We start from the raw sequence: 16,894 nt of genomic DNA, 5'->3' as shown, positions 1-16,894 counted from the left end.
TCGTCCTTTAACGTCCGTACGGACGCTACAGTATTTGCGGATGTTACCGGTAGCCTACGTCTGTGTAAATAGCTCTTGTTATAGCGTGGACACCTGCGGCTTATAATCAAGTGCGGCTTATATATGTACAAATACATTGATTTACTTATTTTTAGCCGGTGCGGCTTATATCCAGGTGCGCTCAATAGTACGGAATTTACGGTAAATACTTTGACCTCCTTTGTATTCATGAATCTGTCCTTCTCTTTCTGTCTCTATCACACTTGCTAAGCCATACATTGTTGATGCAGACGGCTGTTCAACACAAGTCTTTTTCCTAGGAACTCCTGAGCTCTCATGTCTTGGAGGTTCGTCTGGATTGTTGCTGGGGATGGCCTGCTGCTATGGACCCCCTCTTCTGTGTCAGTGTGTTCGAAGCCCAGGATGCCTTCTCATGGCAGCAGACGCTGAGCTCTCAAATAAACAGATACTATGTACAAATAATTGATTGATTGACTGGTTCGGCCTCAGGTTATTACCTGATTGAAGGAAGTGCTGTGGTCATGGTGGGTTCATGTTGGGTCTCATGGGTAACATTTGTTATTTATTGGCACTATACAAATAAAGATTGACGAGCATTCATATTATTTTTATTGATTTTATTTTTCATCTTTGTCTAATTTAAGATCGGGAGAGAGGACATAATGAGAAACAAAAAAACATCTTATTCTGATACCTCCACTTTTTTAGTTTTTCTGCACTTTACTCAATACCCTTTGTTACTTTTTCCTTTCAAGACAGAGTACACGGGAACTCTTTACTTTACAGGCCTGCAAATTTCATAGTAATTAGACAATAATTAGATAAACTTTTTTTTAAAATTGGCCCCGAATTTAATGACTAATGGAAGACAATCAGCACATAACGTCTTTGAAATAATGCCCACATTTAATTGTTAGCAATTCCAAACCTGATCTCTGCACCGCTGAAGGTGCAAGCACCATGACGCAGGCTGAAGCAGAGCAGTGTCAAGTGCAGAGAAAGTGCATAAAAAATAACAGGGTTTGTACATTAAAATTCAAGTTGTTTTCGAGAGAACAAAAAATTATTTTTTAATTTCATGAAGAAAATCATCTTCAGTGGGACTTTGTGAAAAACAGCTGATGTGATAAATAAATGTGTGATTGTTAATCATATAAAGCTGCTCTCAGTCATTTATTACCAAAATCTACAATTATTATTGCTAACAATTCAATTCAGGTATTATTTCAATTAAATAACATGTTAATTTTTACCGAATAGTCATGAAATTCGGGGGGATTTCAAAGAAATAAAAAGTTTATCTAATAATTGTCTAATTATCGCTGAATTACGATGAAATTTGCGGACCTGCCAGATAAAGCGTTAACAAAGACACCTATTCTAAACAATGGTCATGGCCTGAAATGCTTTACATTAACGAGCTTACTTACAGAGCTACAATTTCATCTGTTACGTTTGGCCTGACACAATATCATTAGAGAAGATGCAGGATGAGTGTGGATCAGTCATTTATAGACTCGAGTCATGATAATATTCAAGGTAAAAAAAACTTTCAAATTGAAACCACAAACTGTAACCTGAACCTTGTAGTTATATTTCAACTAAGCTGCACTTATCTACACAACAATGGCTAGGCAAATTACAGAACATAAAAAATTAAGTCCCCAAGTATATTCAATCAAACGATCAAGCTTGTGCATCCTTCATTTCCCCATCTGCTTGATCAAGACCATCTTCTATTAATGTTGAGGGTCAATTTTGAAGGACAATGGTGAGACTTTAAAGCAGGTTGGCGTCACAGGAGTTAGGCTGCAGTATCTTTAGTGTGACAATGAGCAAAATTGATTTTCTAAACCAAGGGTAAAAAAAGGCATAGATCACAGGGTTAAGGCAGGAGTTAAAATAAACCAAACATATTACAAAGGAGGCAGTTGATGCATTAAGCAGGTTATCTTGTCCTGTTAGAGCAATGCAATAATATGGGCAGAGACATATTAGAAACACAACTACAACAACACCTAGAATCCTGGCTGCTTTCAGTTCCGATTTTAGGGCAGTAATTTTCACAGAATGCTGAAGTGTGACAGCTTCAACATGAGAGCGAATTGCTCGAGCCTGGGACACAGCCACCACAAATACTCTCATGTACAAAACAACAATAACAGTGATGGGAAGAAGAAATGTGAAAATAAGATCTGCAATTCCTGCAATGTAGTTGACAAAAATTACACACTCTCCAACACAGGAATGATACCTACCTGGCTGCTCCAGGGTATCCTTCAAAACCAGACTTTGAAAGATCAGAGAAAAGATCCAACACAGACAAACACAGACTTGAACACTTTTGCTCGTGACTTTCCTCGGGTAATGAAGAGGATGACAAATAGCAACATAGCGATCAACAGATATAATCACCACAGTTCCTACTGAAGCAGAAGTAATAATAAATGCTATATACTGATACAGAGTACACATGACGTCACCAAGCAACCAGCAGCCGTCTATGAGCATAATTTGAAATAACATGAGGAGGCTCACAAAGAAATCTGAGACAGCCAGAGAGAGAAGGAGGAAGTTGGTAGGGGTATGAAGTTGCCTGGGGAGGAAAACAGGAAAATTATTATCATTATTTGAAGTGTCTAGTGTTCACACAAAAGCAGATACCACAAAGACTGAAATATAACACAATTATTTGTAAAAAATAATGTGTTCCCTTTTAAACATCAAATAGCACTTGTTCACTTTCATTAGACAAGAAATATAGTTCTACTTGAAGTGGGAGATAGAGATGATGACCAGCAGGTTTAGAGCAGCAGTAACCAGAGAGATGAAGGACAGCAGAATGTAAGTCAGCATGACCTCAAAGTGAGGACGATACGGCTTCCTGCAGGAGGTGTTGAGGAGTTGTGGGAAGCAGAGTTCATTTCTCTCCAAGGCCTCCATCACAGGAGAGGAGAAGCTGCAGACTTCCTGCAGCTTTGTGACTGCAGCTGTTTCTGGTCTGAACTTAAGTCAGATTTACTCTCCCTGCTTGAAGCACCTTTCTCCCCTCTGCTGCTTTTTTGTCTCCATAGAGATTGAATACTGAATGCCCATACTTGGTATTGAGGAGGACTGGAGTATGTGTATGCACACCTTTGACCCCCTTGCCAGATTTTGCCCTCCTTGGAAATATGATTTCTTTGTTATCTACAGTCCACCATTGCGGGGACTGTAGGCATGCAAACTAATCTTTGCACCTTTGATGAACGGCCTTCCTGATTTGAACAGGAGCGGTGTTCTGTTATTGGACTTCTGTGCTAGTCACAGTTTGTCCATAACAAACACCATGTTTGAGCACAGGGATGTCCATAAGTGCACGTGGCACCAGGACTCCCAAGGCCAGAGGTCGATGATAGACTTTGTGGTCGTGTCATCTGACCTCTGGCTGTGTGTCTGGGACACTTGGGTGTGGATTGGGGTTGAGCTGTCAACGGATCACCACCTGGTCGTGAGTTGGATGCACTGGCAGGGGAGAAAGCCGGTCAGACTCTGCAGCCCCAAACATGTAGTGAGGGTCTGCTGGGAATGTTTGGCTGAACCCTCTGTTAGCGAGGTCTTCAACTCCCACTTCCGGACGAGCTTTTCACAGATCCCGGGGGAGGCTGGAGACATTGAGTCAGAGTGGACCATGTTCTCCAGCTCCATTGTCAAAGCAGCTGCTCTGAGCTGTGGTTGCAGGGTCTCTGGTGCCCGGTGGTGGACACCGGAAGAAAGGGAGGCCGTCAAGCTAAAGAAGGAGTCCTACCAGGCATTGCTAGCGCATAGGACTCCTGATGCAGCTGACGCAGTCATGCGGTCGCTGTATCTGTCCGTCGTGGTGAAGAAGGAGCTAAGCCGAAAGGCGAAGCTCTCGATTTACCAGTCGATTTTCGGTCCTACCCTCACCTATGGTCATGATCTTTGGGCCATGACCGAAAGAACGAGATCCCGGATACAAGCGGCCGAAATGGGCTTTCTCTGTACGGTGGTCACCAGGGAAGAGCTCGGAGTAGAGCCGCTACTCCTTCACATCGAGAGGAGTCAGTTGAGGTGGTTCGGGTTAGCCCCTACCTTCTCTGGCCCAAACAAATCCAGAGCATTCAAGACATACTGGCTGCATGCAGCAGCTCTCTGATTGCTCATTGAATGTTATAAAATTATGTGTGTTTGTGATGAATGTGTCATGGTTTGGTTTTGTCTCTGTGTTTCTTCTAGTTTTAATTTTCATTCTGTCCTTAGTGTTATTTGTTTCCTAGTGTGGATTGTTTTCCCTTGTGTGCTTTAATGTTTCATAGTCTTGTGTTTACTTTAGTCCTGAGTGTGTTTCCCCGTGTCCTCCTATGTTGCCTGTTAGTTTATTTCCTGTCTTGTGTTTTAAGTGTAGTCTTTAGTGTTTCCTGTTTTATTTTGTAGATCTGGTTTTGGTGGTGGTGTCAGTGTTTGGTTTTACTTTGTACTTGTCCTCAGTGTTCTGGTCTTGTGTTCTTTGTTCCTTGTGTTTCCCGCCTTTGTGATTACCCTGATGTTCCTCACCTGTCTCGTTAGTCTCACCTGCGTCTGATTACCCCTTGTCAATTTAGTCTCTGTGTATGCCTCAGTTTCTTGTCGGTTCATTGTCTTGTCTTCTGTCGTGAGTAGTTTTAGTTTGTCGTTGATCGTTTGTTCCCTGCCTTTCGGATTTCGTGTGGAGTAAGTTTTTGTTTTGTGTTTTTGCCTTTTGATTTTGAGGCTGCTTTTTGTTAAATAAATCTTTATTTTCTGCAATTGGGTCCTCCTCCCCGTTTCCTACCTGCTACATAGGACAGAATGAACCGACCAACAATTTACCCAGCAGAAGATTTTGATTCTATGGACGGTGTTTCTAAAATACTTTACTTTCAAAATATTTTTCGTTTGGCGCGGAGCACTGCTTCTTCTGAGCAGTCTCCATGGACTGGCACCCGCCTGGCCATTTTTACTGGGAACCACGGAGGCCCAAGGAAGAGAGACCGCCATGGTTCCCGATTGCCTAGCCCAGCAGTGACTCTACCTTTGTGCTCCACAAGGCCTCAATCTGAGCCTCGGCCCAAAGTAGAGCTCAAGCAGCAGTCCAGGCGTCCGCTTCCTGGTCCAGTTTCTGCAGAGCGCCGTCTGCTTCTTGTCCCTGTTCCGGCTGAACGCCGTCTGCCACCAGCTTCGGCCGAGCATTGTCAGCTTCCTGTTCCCCTGCCTGCTGAGTGCCGTCTGCCACCAGCTTCGGCAGAGCGTTGTCAGCTCGGCATACGGGCCGACACCCGACGACAACTCCTCGCTTGCCCGGCCGACGCCCGACGACGTCTCCTCGCTGGTCCGGCCGACGACGTCACCTCGCTGGTTCGGCCGACGACTGACGACGTCTCCTCTGCGGTTTGGGCGACACCCAACAACATCTCCTCTGCGGTCTGGCCGACACCCGACAACGTCTCCTCTGCGGTCCGGCCGACACCCGACGACGTCTCCTCTGCAGTCCGGCCGACACCCGACGACGTCTCCTCTGCGGTCTGGCTGACGCCTGAGCTTCCCTCGGCAGTCCGGCTGACGTCCGACGACATTCCCTCTGTGATCCGGCCGACGTCTGAGCTTCCCTCGGCAGTCCGGCCGTCATCCAACGACGTTTCTTTGGCGGCCCAGTCGATGCCTGACGTCCTCCCGATGCCTGACGTCTCCGTCTCAGTGTTCCGGCCGACACCTGACGTCTCCTTCTCTGTGTTCCGGCCGACACCTGACATCTCCTTCTCTGTGTTCCGGCCGACACCTGACGTCTCCTCCTCGGCAGTCCAGTCGATGCCTGACGTTCCTTCTGCTTTGATCGGGCTGGCTCCCGGGCAAAGGTCCTGCCCTTCACTGCTCGGTCTCTGGGCCACCCACCTGAACTCTCTCTTGTTCCTGCTCGGCCTCCGGGCTGCCCACCTGAACTCTCTCCTGTTCCGGTCGGCCTCCTGGCCGTCCCCCAGAGCTCTCTCCCGTGCCTGCTCGGCCTCCTGGCCAACCCCCAGAACTCTACCCTGAATCTGTTCAACCTCCCGGCCGCCCCCCAGAACTTTCCCCAGAACTTTCCGTCCCCCAGAACTTTCCCCTGTGTTTGTTCGGCCTCCGGGCCGTCCATCTGAACTGTCTAAGGCCTGTATGCCTGAAGGTCCGGAGATGTACAAAATCAAACAGGATACACTAAAGACTACACTTAAAACACAAAACAGGAAATAAACTAACAGGCAACGTAGGAGGACACAGGGAAACACACTCAAGACTAAAGTAAACACAAGACTATGAAACATTAAAGCACACAAGGGAAACAATCCACACTAGGAAACAAATAACACTAAGGACAGAATGAAAACTAAAACTAGAAGAAACACAGAGACAAAACCAAACCATGACACATTCATCACAAACACACATAATTTTATAACATTCAATGAGCAATCAGAGAGCTGCTGCATGCAGCCAGTATGTCTTGAATGCTCTGGATTTGTTTGGACCAGAGAAGGTAGGTGCTAACCCGAACCACCTCAACTGACTCCTCTCGATGTGAAGGAGTAGCGGCTCTACTCCGAGCTCTTCCCTGGTGACCACCGTACAGAGAAAGCCCATTTCGGCCGCTTGTATCCGGGATCTCGTTCTTTCGGTCATGGCCCAAAGATCATGACCATAGGTGAGGGTAGGACCGAAGATCGACTGGTAAATCGAGAGATAGATAGATAGATACTTTATTGATCCCGAGGGAAATTCAGGGCATCCAGTAGCAGTATACAGACAGGCAGGACACAAGACATTAGTTACAATACACACCCGCTGTCCCCCCTCCCCTCTGTATACAATAATCCCCCAAACAAGATTTAGCAGCCCCTATGTGAGAGTAAAGGTTAAACCTGTGCAGTTAGCATTGGCATTAAAACTTATATAGTATGTACATAACCTGTGAAGGAGAGAAGAACATGTGCTGATTAAAAGAGACCTGTAAACAGTTAAAGAGCCTTAGAAACAAGGTGCTGACCTTCTAGAAACTAGTTACATGTGCATGTACAGAGGTCTTTGAGGTAGTGCCAGAGGTGTGAGTACAGTCATTAAACAGTCAATGCAGGAATGCAAATTGGGCTCAGCAACATGAAGGAGCAGTGATTAGCATTAAGTGTCCAAAATAATAAGGTGAAACCAGGAGTGATTAGGGTGATTGCCAATAAAGTACCCAACTATTGAGGAAGTTGAGTGTCTCTGAGTTGAGAGAGCTTCGCCTCTCGGCTTAGCTCCTTCTTCACCACGACGGACAGATACAACGACCGCATGACTGCGTCAGCTGCATCAGGAGTCCTATGCGCTAGCAATGCCTGATAGGACTCCTTCTTTAGCTTGACGCCTTAGTCTGACCGGCTTCCTCCCTTGCCAGTGCATCCAACTCACGACCAGGTGGTGATCCGTTGACAGCTCAGCCCCTATCTACACCCAAGTGTCCGAGACACACAGCCGGAGGTCATGACACGACCACAAAGTCTATCATCAACCTCTGGCCTTGGGAGTCCTGGTGCCACGTGCACTTATGGACATCCCTGTGCTCAAACATGGTGTTTGTTATGGACAAACTGTGACTAGCACAGAAGTCCAATAACAGAACACCGCTCCTGTTCAAATCAGGAAGGCCGTTCATCAAAGATGCAAAGATTAGTTTGCATGCCTACAGTCCCCGCAATGGTGGACTGTAGATAACAAAGAAATCCTATTTCCAAGGAGGGCAAAATCTGGCAAGGGGGTCAAAGGTGGGCATACACATACTCCAGTCCTCCTCAATACCAATAGAAATGAGCATTCAGTATTCAATCTCTATGGAGATGAAAAAGCAGCAGAGGGGAGAAAGGTGCTTCAAGCAGGGAGCGTAAAGCTGACTTAAGTTCAGACCAGAAACAGCTGCAGTCACAAAGCTGCAGGAAGTCTGCAGCTTCTCCTCTCCTGTGATGGAGGCCTTGGAGAGAAATGAACTCTGCTTCCCACAACTCCTCAACACCTCCTGCAGGAAGCCGTTTCGTCCTCACTTTGAGGTCATGCTGACTTACATACTGCTGTCCTTCATCTCTCTGGTTACTGCTGCTCTAAACCTGCTGGTCATCATCTCTATCTCCCACTTCAAGTAGAACTATATTTCTTGTCTAATGAAAGTTAATAAGTGCTATTTGATGTTTAAAAGGGAACACATTATATATTTACAAATAATTGTGTTATATTTCAGTCTTTGTGGTATCTGCTTTTGTGTGAACACTAGACACTTCAAATAATGATAATAATTTTCCTGTTTTCCTCCCCAGGCAACTTCATACCCCTACCAACTTCCTCCTTCTCTCTCTGGCTGTCTCAGATTTCTTTGTGGGCCTCCTCATGTTTTTTCAAATTATGATCATAGATGGCTGCTGGTTGCTTGGTGACGTCATGTGTACTGTGTATCAGTGTATAGGATATATTATTACTTCTGCTTCAGTAGGAACCATGGTCCTTATATCTGTTGATCGCTATGTTGCTATTTGTCATCCTCTTCATTACCCGAGGAAAGTCACGAGCAAAAGTGTTCAAGTCTGTGTTTGTCTGTGTTGGAGCTGTTCTCTGATCTTTCAATGTCTAGCTTCGAAGGATATCCTGGAGCAGCCAGGTAGGTATCATTCCTGTGTTGGAGAGTGTGTAATGTTTGTCAGCTACATTGTAGGAATTGTCGATCTTATTTTCACATTTCTTCTTCCCATCACTGTTATTGTTGTTTTGTACATGAGAGTATTTGTGGTGGCTGTGTCCCAGGCACGAGCAATTCGCTCTCACGTTGAAGCTGTCACACAACAGCAATCAAAGAGATTAACTGTCAGAAAGTCAGAAACAAAAGCAGCCAGGACTCTTGGTATTCTTGTGATTGTCTTTCTATTATGTTTCTGCCCATTTTATTGCATTGCTCTAACAGGCCAAGATAACCTCCTTAATTCATCATCTGTCTCTTTTGTAATATGTTTGGTTTATTTAAACTCCTGCCTTAACCCTGTGATCTATGCCTTTTTTTACCCTTGGTTCAGAAAATCAATTCGACTGATTGTCACATTGAAGATACTGCAGCCAAACTCCTGTAATGCTCAAGTTTTGTAAAAGGACAGTAAGTCAAGCAAATCACATTTTCCGAGAAAATTTGAAATGCATTTGTTGCTTTGTTTATTATCAAAGTCATTGAGGCTAGATAAAAAAAAATGACGATGATGAAAATAAACTATGCAAATCATAAAACAGATGTTCGAATAACACCACACATGACAGACCATAGGATGTGTCACCACATCTCTTTTTTTGAGAAACACTTTATCAGTGCACTGTCCACTTACATTACAAAACATTTTAAATACCAAACATTTCTTTCTTGCATTGTGCTTCAATGTCATTGATCATTGTGTCCTCTTCACACAATAACAGAATATAAATAACTTGTGTTGCTTCTTCAGACATGAATGGTCATTTTGTTTTTGTGTTACTTTAGCCTTTACTTTAGACAGGGAGAAAGAGAGCTGCTGTGCCGTTTAGATTACTTTGTGTTGATTTAAATCATTTATAGATATATTTAACATGTTACATCACCCTATAATTTAACCATGAAAAGAGACACAAAGTCTGTATCAGACACTGCTCACATAGCAAGGGGAGATGGCTTATTATCCATATGGGATCTTAGATTGTACTCAGATTCAGATGCATTCAGATAAAAAACAAAAGAACAATGAGCCTCAGTCACCAAATGTTTTTAACCCTCCTATGGTTCTAGCGGTTTTTGTTTTATTTAAATCACCCCAGCTGTGTATTTTGGGGTGAATATTTAATTCATTTTTTTCATAACGTCTCATGAAAAAGTCACACCTTTAGTCCTTTGTCGTTTATTCGTGCCATTGACTCCCACTGAAAAAACATCTTTTGAATACTATAATAATAATGCCATTGCAGTATTAATTATATTTTGTGTTTTTTTTTATGGATTCATGATAGTGAGGGATTGAAATTTTATTTGTTGTTGTTTCACCACCATATTATGCCATTACACCATGTATGATAGAGTTCAAACTAGGGCAATTGCTCCATTCATGGTTGTATATTATCGTGATTGTACGGCCAATTCAATAAATATTCTGAACTAAAATGATTTGGGTGTATTTTATGGATGTCATGATGTGGTGTGCTCATGTGTGTTGATGAATTAGTGTTTGTGTGCGCACCAAAAATGCAGTCCTTCCAGAGGATGCATTTCAGTGCAACACAGAAATGATACCAAGATTGTGCAGGTGTGTGTGTCTGCAGAAGTTCAAAGCCCTTCATGAATATTCAGAAGGAAGATGACTTACCAACATATTATCAAAACAAAAGCTTGCTTCTATGGGCATTGTATGTACACAGGCAATATTGCAAGGAAACAGGGCATTTATTGCAAACATGACACAAAAAGTTAGTGTTATTAGGGCCATAGGTGCAACCAAGATGAAAGGGCTGTAGGAGGATTGAAAAGTATATTTAAAGTATGGTTGAAGAACCAAATTATTCTTAACTTATGACATATTTGATATTTTTTATGATTTTGCATTCATACATCCATTTTCTACCACTTATCCGGGTCCGGGTCACGGGGGCAGCAGTCTAAGCAGAGACGCCCAGACTTCCTTCACCCCAGACACTTCCTGTAGCTCTTCCAGTGGGACCCCGAGGCGTTCCCAGGCCAGCCAAGAGACATGGGGCCAGATTTACAAACATCTCAATTAAAGAGTACTAAACTGTGTGTTCACTGCAGAAGTTTGCACGTTTGGCTTGTGGGCATTTTACGGGTGATTTACTAAGAACATTTGCGTGAATGACGTCAGGTGCAAACCTTGTGGAGGCGTCTGTCAGGTTCTACTGGTTTACGTCACAGAGAGTTTGACGGAAAGCTGGAGGCAAATGAACGTTCAGTATTTACAAGTAATAGCAGATAAATGTGAATATAACAAAAAGAAAAAGTGGCTCATAAGAAAACCTTTTTAAATTAAACACGGTCCTCTGTGGCACTGGTGTGCAGTGTGTGTGTGCCACTCGTGCACCACAAGCTGGTCAGCGCTGTGTCTGGCAACAGGTACTGAAGTTGGGGGTACAAGCATGATGAGCCCCCTGTTCAAGCGTTCCACAGCGCAGCAGCAGGGGGGGGCTGTACAGGGAAGAGACGAGCGCGCTCTGGAGAAGCGCTCCGGAGCGCACCAGAGACGCGTAACCAGAGAAAATGAAATGTCCAGTTTAAAATGTGATGTTGGTGAGAAGAGGGAAACAGGACGACATCATGTCAATGTTGAAATTCTTTAGAAAGCAGACGCTGTGAATGTTCACAGTTTAATCATGACATTTCTTTTAAACTATTATTGAAGCAAGATACAAAATAAAAGCATCCCATTTATGTTTCTGTCATTTAAACATGTTAACACGTCTTTTATTGATCCTATGTCTCCTCCTACCTGCAGCCGGCAGTGTGTCACACTGGGGCTCCTGGATTAGTTCTTTTCAAAGGTGTTAAATTCAGACACAGCAGTCTTTACCTGGCTTGGTAAATCACACTGTGTGTACTAACTTAACTTCTTTACATTTTCTCCTGCCAGTATTTTGCGCACTTGGGCAGAAACGCCTCGTTTTGCATATTCATTAAGGCAAACATACTAAATGAACAGTACGTGTTGTCTAGCTCAGATGAAAGATGCAATCCTCACTGCACGCTGTTAGTACATCAGATAGCACATTTTTTGCTGGTGATATCAAGTTTGCACATGTTTTAATACACGCAAACCTTTAGTAAATCTGGCCCATAGTCTCTCCAGCATGTCCTAGGTCTACCTTGAGGCCTCCTCCTGGAGGGACATGCCTGGAACACCTCCCTTGGGAGGCGTCCAGGGAGCATCCGGACCAGATGCCCAAACCACCCCAGCTGACTCTTCTCGATGTGGAGAAGTCATGGCTCAACTCCGAGCTCCTCACCCTATCTCTAAAGATGCGCCCAGCGACCCTACAGAGGAAGCTCATTTCAGCCGCTTGTATCCAGGATCTCGTTTTTTGACGACAGACCGATAAAGCGACCGCATGACTGCGTACACTGCACCAATCCTCCATCCTCCCCCAACTCGTGAACAAGACTCAGAGATACTTAAACTCCTCCAGCTGGACCAGGAACTCCCTGTCGACCAAAGAAGACAGGCCACCTTTTTCAGGTCGAGAACCATAGCCTCAGATTTAGAGGTGCTGATCCTCATCCCAGCTGCTTCACTCTCGGCTGTGAACCAGCCCAGTGCACGCTGGAGGTTAAGGTTTGATGGAGCCAACAGGACCACATCATCCAAAAAAAGCAGAGACAAGAACTTGTGGTCCCCAAACTAGACCCCCTCTGGCCCCTGGCTGCACGTAAAGATTTTGTCCATAAAATTTATGAACACAACCGATAACACTAGGCAGTCCTGCCGGAGGCCAACGCGCACCGGGAAATGGTCAGACTTGCTACTGGTAATGCAAACCAGACTCCTGCTCCGGACAAACAAGGACTGGACAGCCCTTAGAAAAGGGCCCCGGACCCCATACTCTCGGAGCACCTCCCACAGAGAACCACAGGGGACACGGGCGAACAACTTCTTCAAGTCCACAAAGCACATTTGAACTGGTTGGACAAACTCCCATGAACCCTCGAGCACCCCCTGGAGATTGTTGAGCTGGTCCAGTGTACTGCAGCCGGGACGAAAACCACATTGTTCCTCTTGGATCCGAGGTTTGACAAACGGCCGGATCCACCTCTCCAGTACCCTGGAATAGACATTCTCAGGGAGGCTGAGTAGTATGATTCCCCGGTAGTTGCAACACATCCTCCAATCCTCCTTCCTCAAAAGAGAGACAACCACCCTGTTCTGCCAGTGCAGAGGCACAATCCCTGACCTCCATGCAATGCTACAGAGACGGGTCAATCATGACAGTCCCTGCATGTCCAGTTACTTAAAATACTCAGGGCGGATCTCATCCACCCCTGGTGCCACAGAGGAGCTTGTCAACCATCTCAGTGACTTCGGCTTGGGAGATGGCGAGTCCACCTCTAAGGACTCTGGAAGCCACTGCTTCCACAGTGGAAGATGTGATGGTGGGATATGAGGAGATCCTTGAAGCATTCCTTCCATTGCCCTAATACATCCCTAGTTGAGGTCAGCAGCTCCCCACATCCACTGTAATCAGTGTTGGTAAAGCTTCCCCCTCTTGAGGTGGTGGATGTTTGCCAGAATTTCCTCAAGGCTGTCTGAAAGTCCTCTTCCATTGCTTCCCCAAACTCCTCCCAGGCCCGAGTTTTTGCCTCCACAACAGTCAGGGCTGCGGCAAGCCTTGCTTTCCGGCTCGTACAGATAGTCAAGAACATCTGATTGGAGCACAAGATTTTCAAAATGCCCTTCATCCGTATCGGTGTGAAGTTGAAACATACTGTTTTTGCGATTGTCGCTTCTTCTCAGCTTTCTCCACAGAGCTTGTTAGTATAGCTTCTGAGGAAGATGACAGACGTTGACATCGATGATACAACAACACCATTTTTTTTGTGATGAGAGGCTCCTTTATAATCATCAAACACAGAGCTTTCCAATCTCAGGGGAAAAGAGGCTGAATGCACGACCATTCAAAAACACTACCACGTTTCTAATAATACAAAGCGTAATGCAAATGGTTGAAGTACCCCTTTGAATTTCTGAGCCAAAAGGCAGGCAAATCAGACCCATTATACTTTTCTTGGGCAATCCTGAGGTTTCAAGATGTGGAATCCATCAGCACTCACTCAGGTGTAAGAAGTGGATGCAAAGATTAGTTTGCATGCCTACAGTCCACAGCAATGGTGGAAAACCTAAAGATCTGGCAAGGGGGTCAAAGGTGGGCATAGACATACTCCAGTCCTCCTCAATACCAATAGGTATGAGCATTCAGTATTCAATCTCTATGGAGATGAAAAAGCAGCAGAGGAGAGAAAGGTGCTTCAAGCAGGGAGCGTAAAGCTGACTTAAGTTCAGACCAGAAACAGCTGCAGTCACAAAGCTGCAGGAAGTCTGCAGCTTCTCCTCTCCTGTGATGGAGGCCTTGGAGAGAAATGAACTCTGCTTCCCACAACTCCTCAACACCTCCTGCAGGAAGCCGTTTCGTCCTCATTTTGAGGTCATGCTGACTTACATTCTGCTGTCCTTCATCTCTCTGGTTACTGCTGCTCTAAACCTGCTGGTCATCATCTCTATCTCCCACTTCAAGTAGAACTATATTTCTTGTCTAATGAAAGTTAACAAGTGCCATTTGATGTTTAAAAGGGAAAACATTACATTTTACAAATAATTGTGTTACATTTCAGTCTTTGTGGTATCTGCTTTTGTGTGAATACTAGACATTTCAAATAATGATAATAATTTTCCTGTTTTCCTCCCCAGGCAACTTCATACCCCGACCAACTTCCTCCTTCTCTCTCTGGCTGTCTCAGATTTCTTTGTGGGCCTCCTCATGTTATTTCAAATTATGCTCATAGACGGCTGCTGGTTGCTTGGTGACGTCATGTGTACTCTGTATCAGTATATAGCATTTATTATTACTTCTGCTTCAGTAGGAACTGTGGTCATTATATCTATTGATCGCTATGTTGCTATTTGTCATCCTCTTCATTACCCGAGGAAAGTCACGAGCAAAAGTGTTCAAGTCTGTGTTTGTCTGTGTTGGATCTTTTCTCTGATCTTTCAAAGTCTGGTTTTGAAGGATACCCTGGAGCAGCCAGGCAGGTATCATTCCTGTGTTGGACAGTGTGTATTTTTTGTCAACTACATTGCCGGAATTGCAGATCTTATTTTCACATTTCTTCTTCCCATCACTGTTATTGTTGTTTTGTACATGAGAGTATTTGTGGTGGCTGTGTCCCAGGCTCGAGCAATTCGCTCTCATGTTGAAGCTGTCACACTTCAGCATTCTGTGAAAATTACTGCCCTAAAATCGGAACTGAAAGCAGCCAGGATTCTAGGTGTTGTTGTAGTTGTGTTTCTAATATGTCTCTGCCCATATTTTTGTATTGCTCTGACAGGACAAGATAACCTGCTTAATGCATCAACTGCCTCCTTTGTAATATGTTTTTTTTTTTTTAACTCCTGCCTTAACCCTGTGATCTATGCCTTTTTTTACCCTTGGTTTAGAAAATCAATTTTGCTCATTGTCACACTAAAGATACTGCAGCCTAACTCCTGTGACGCCAACCTGCTTTAAAGTCTCACCATTGTCCTTCAAAATTGACCCTCAACATTAATAGAAGATGGTCTTGATCAAGCAGATGGGGAAATGAAGGATGCACAAGCTTGATCGTTTGATTGAATATACTTGGGGACTTAATTTTTTATGTTCTGTAATTTGCCTAGCCATTGTTGTGTAGATAAGTGCAGCTTAGTTGAAATATAACTACAAGGTTCAGGTTACAGTTTGTGGTTTCAATTTGAAAGTTTTTTTTACCTTGAATATTATCATGACTCGAGTCTATAAATGACTGATCCACACTCATCCTGCATCTTCTCTAATGATATTGTGTCAGGCCAAACGTAACAGATGAAATTGTAGCTCTGTAAGTAAGCTCGTTAATGTAAAGCATTTCAGGCCATGACCATTGTTTAGAATAGGTGTCTTTGTTAACGCTTTATCTGGCAGGTCCGCAAATTTCATCGTAATTCAGCAATAATTAGACAATTATTAGATAAACTTTTTATTTCTTTGAAATCCCCCCGAATTTCATGACTATTCGGTAAAACTTAACATGTTATTTAATTGAAATAATACCTGAATTGAATTGTTAGCAATAATAATTGTAGATTTTGGTAATAAATGACTGAGAGCAGCTTTATATGATTAACAATCACACATTTATTTATCACATCAGCTGTTTTTCACAAAGTCCCACTGAAGATGATTTTCTTCATGAAATTAAAAAATAATTTTTTGTTCTCTCGAAAACAACTTGAATTTTAATGTACAAACCCTGTTATTTTTTATGCACTTTCTCTGCACTTGACACTGCTCTGCTTCAGCCTGCGTCATGGTGCTTGCACCTTCAGCGGTGCAGAGATCAGGTTTGGAATTGCTAACAATTAAATGTGGGCATTATTTCAAAGACGTTATGTGCTGATTGTCTTCCATTAGTCATTAAATTCGGGGCCAATTTTAAAAAAAAGTTTATCTAATTATTGTCTAATTACTATGAAATTTGCAGGCCTGTAAAGTTAAGAGTTCCCGTGTACTCTGTCTTGAAAGGAAAAAGTAACAAAGGGTATTGAGTAAAGTGCAGAAAAACTAAAAAAGTGAAGGTATCAGAATCAGACTAAGATGTTTTTTTGTTTCTCATTATGTCCTCTCTCCCGATCTTAAATTAGACAAAGATGAAAAATAAAATCAATAAAAATAATATGAATGCTCGTCAATCTTTATTTGTATAGTGCCAATAAATAACAAATGTTACCCATGAGACCCAACATGAACCCACCATGACCACAGCACTTCCTTCAATCAGGTAATAACCTGAGGCCGAACCAGTCAATCAATCAATTATTTGTACATAGTATCTGTTTATTTGAGAGCTCAGCGTCTGCTGCCATGAGAAGGCATCCTGGGTTTCGAACACACTGACACAGAAGAGGGGGTCCATAGCAGCAGGCCATCCCCAGCAACAATCCAGACGAACCTCCAAGACATGAGAGCTCAGGAGTTCCTAGGAAAAAGACTTGTGTTGAACAGCCGTCTGCATCAACAATGTATGGCTTAGCGAGTGTGATAGAGACAGAAAGAGAAGGACAAA

General features: G+C 43.7%; 3 protein-coding genes across 3 annotated transcripts; 2 read left to right on the top strand and 1 right to left on the bottom strand.

Moving 5' to 3' along the window:
- Positions 1-1,234: 1,234 nt before the first annotated feature.
- LOC306833195 (trace amine-associated receptor 13c-like) lies at positions 1,235-3,489 on the bottom strand. The gene is made up of 2 exons (XM_079358307.1): positions 2,792-3,489; positions 1,235-2,617 (listed from the first exon to the last, which is right to left on the bottom strand). The coding sequence occupies exons 1-2, from the start codon at positions 2,962-2,964 to the stop codon at positions 1,801-1,803; spliced, it is 990 nt and encodes a 329-aa protein (XP_079214433.1). The 5' UTR covers positions 2,965-3,489; the 3' UTR covers positions 1,235-1,800.
- Positions 3,490-7,465: 3,976 nt separating this feature from the next.
- LOC306833173 (trace amine-associated receptor 13c-like) lies at positions 7,466-9,405 on the top strand. The gene is made up of 2 exons (XM_079358272.1): positions 7,466-8,179; positions 8,355-9,405. The coding sequence occupies exons 1-2, from the start codon at positions 8,007-8,009 to the stop codon at positions 9,169-9,171; spliced, it is 990 nt and encodes a 329-aa protein (XP_079214398.1). The 5' UTR covers positions 7,466-8,006; the 3' UTR covers positions 9,172-9,405.
- Positions 9,406-13,020: 3,615 nt separating this feature from the next.
- Positions 13,021-15,673, top strand: LOC306833175 (trace amine-associated receptor 13c-like). The gene is made up of 2 exons (XM_079358274.1): positions 13,021-14,330; positions 14,505-15,673. Exons 1-2 carry the CDS (start codon positions 14,158-14,160, stop codon positions 15,319-15,321), a joined length of 990 nt encoding a protein of 329 aa, XP_079214400.1. The 5' UTR covers positions 13,021-14,157; the 3' UTR covers positions 15,322-15,673.
- The last annotated feature ends 1,221 nt before the right edge of the window (positions 15,674-16,894 follow it).

This window comes from Symphodus melops (genome assembly GCF_947650265.1).
Source record: "Symphodus melops genome assembly, chromosome: 12".
Taxonomy (NCBI): Eukaryota; Metazoa; Chordata; class Actinopteri; order Labriformes; family Labridae; genus Symphodus; species Symphodus melops.
The sequence above is the reverse complement of the archived record's forward strand: the minus strand, read 5'-3'. Positions and strand labels throughout refer to the sequence as shown.

Coding starts and splice junctions, on each gene's coding strand:
- LOC306833173 (XM_079358272.1), top strand. CDS start 8,007: ATGGAGGCCTTGGAGAGAAATGAACTCTGCTTCCCACAACTCCTCAAC. Junction 8,180..8,354: donor ATCTCTATCTCCCACTTCAA/GTAGAACTATAT, acceptor TTTCCTCCCCAG/GCAACTTCATACCCCTACCA.
- LOC306833175 (XM_079358274.1), top strand. CDS start 14,158: ATGGAGGCCTTGGAGAGAAATGAACTCTGCTTCCCACAACTCCTCAAC. Junction 14,331..14,504: donor ATCTCTATCTCCCACTTCAA/GTAGAACTATAT, acceptor TTTCCTCCCCAG/GCAACTTCATACCCCGACCA.
- LOC306833195 (XM_079358307.1), bottom strand. CDS start 2,964: ATGGAGGCCTTGGAGAGAAATGAACTCTGCTTCCCACAACTCCTCAAC. Junction 2,618..2,791: donor ATCTCTATCTCCCACTTCAA/GTAGAACTATAT, acceptor TTTCCTCCCCAG/GCAACTTCATACCCCTACCA.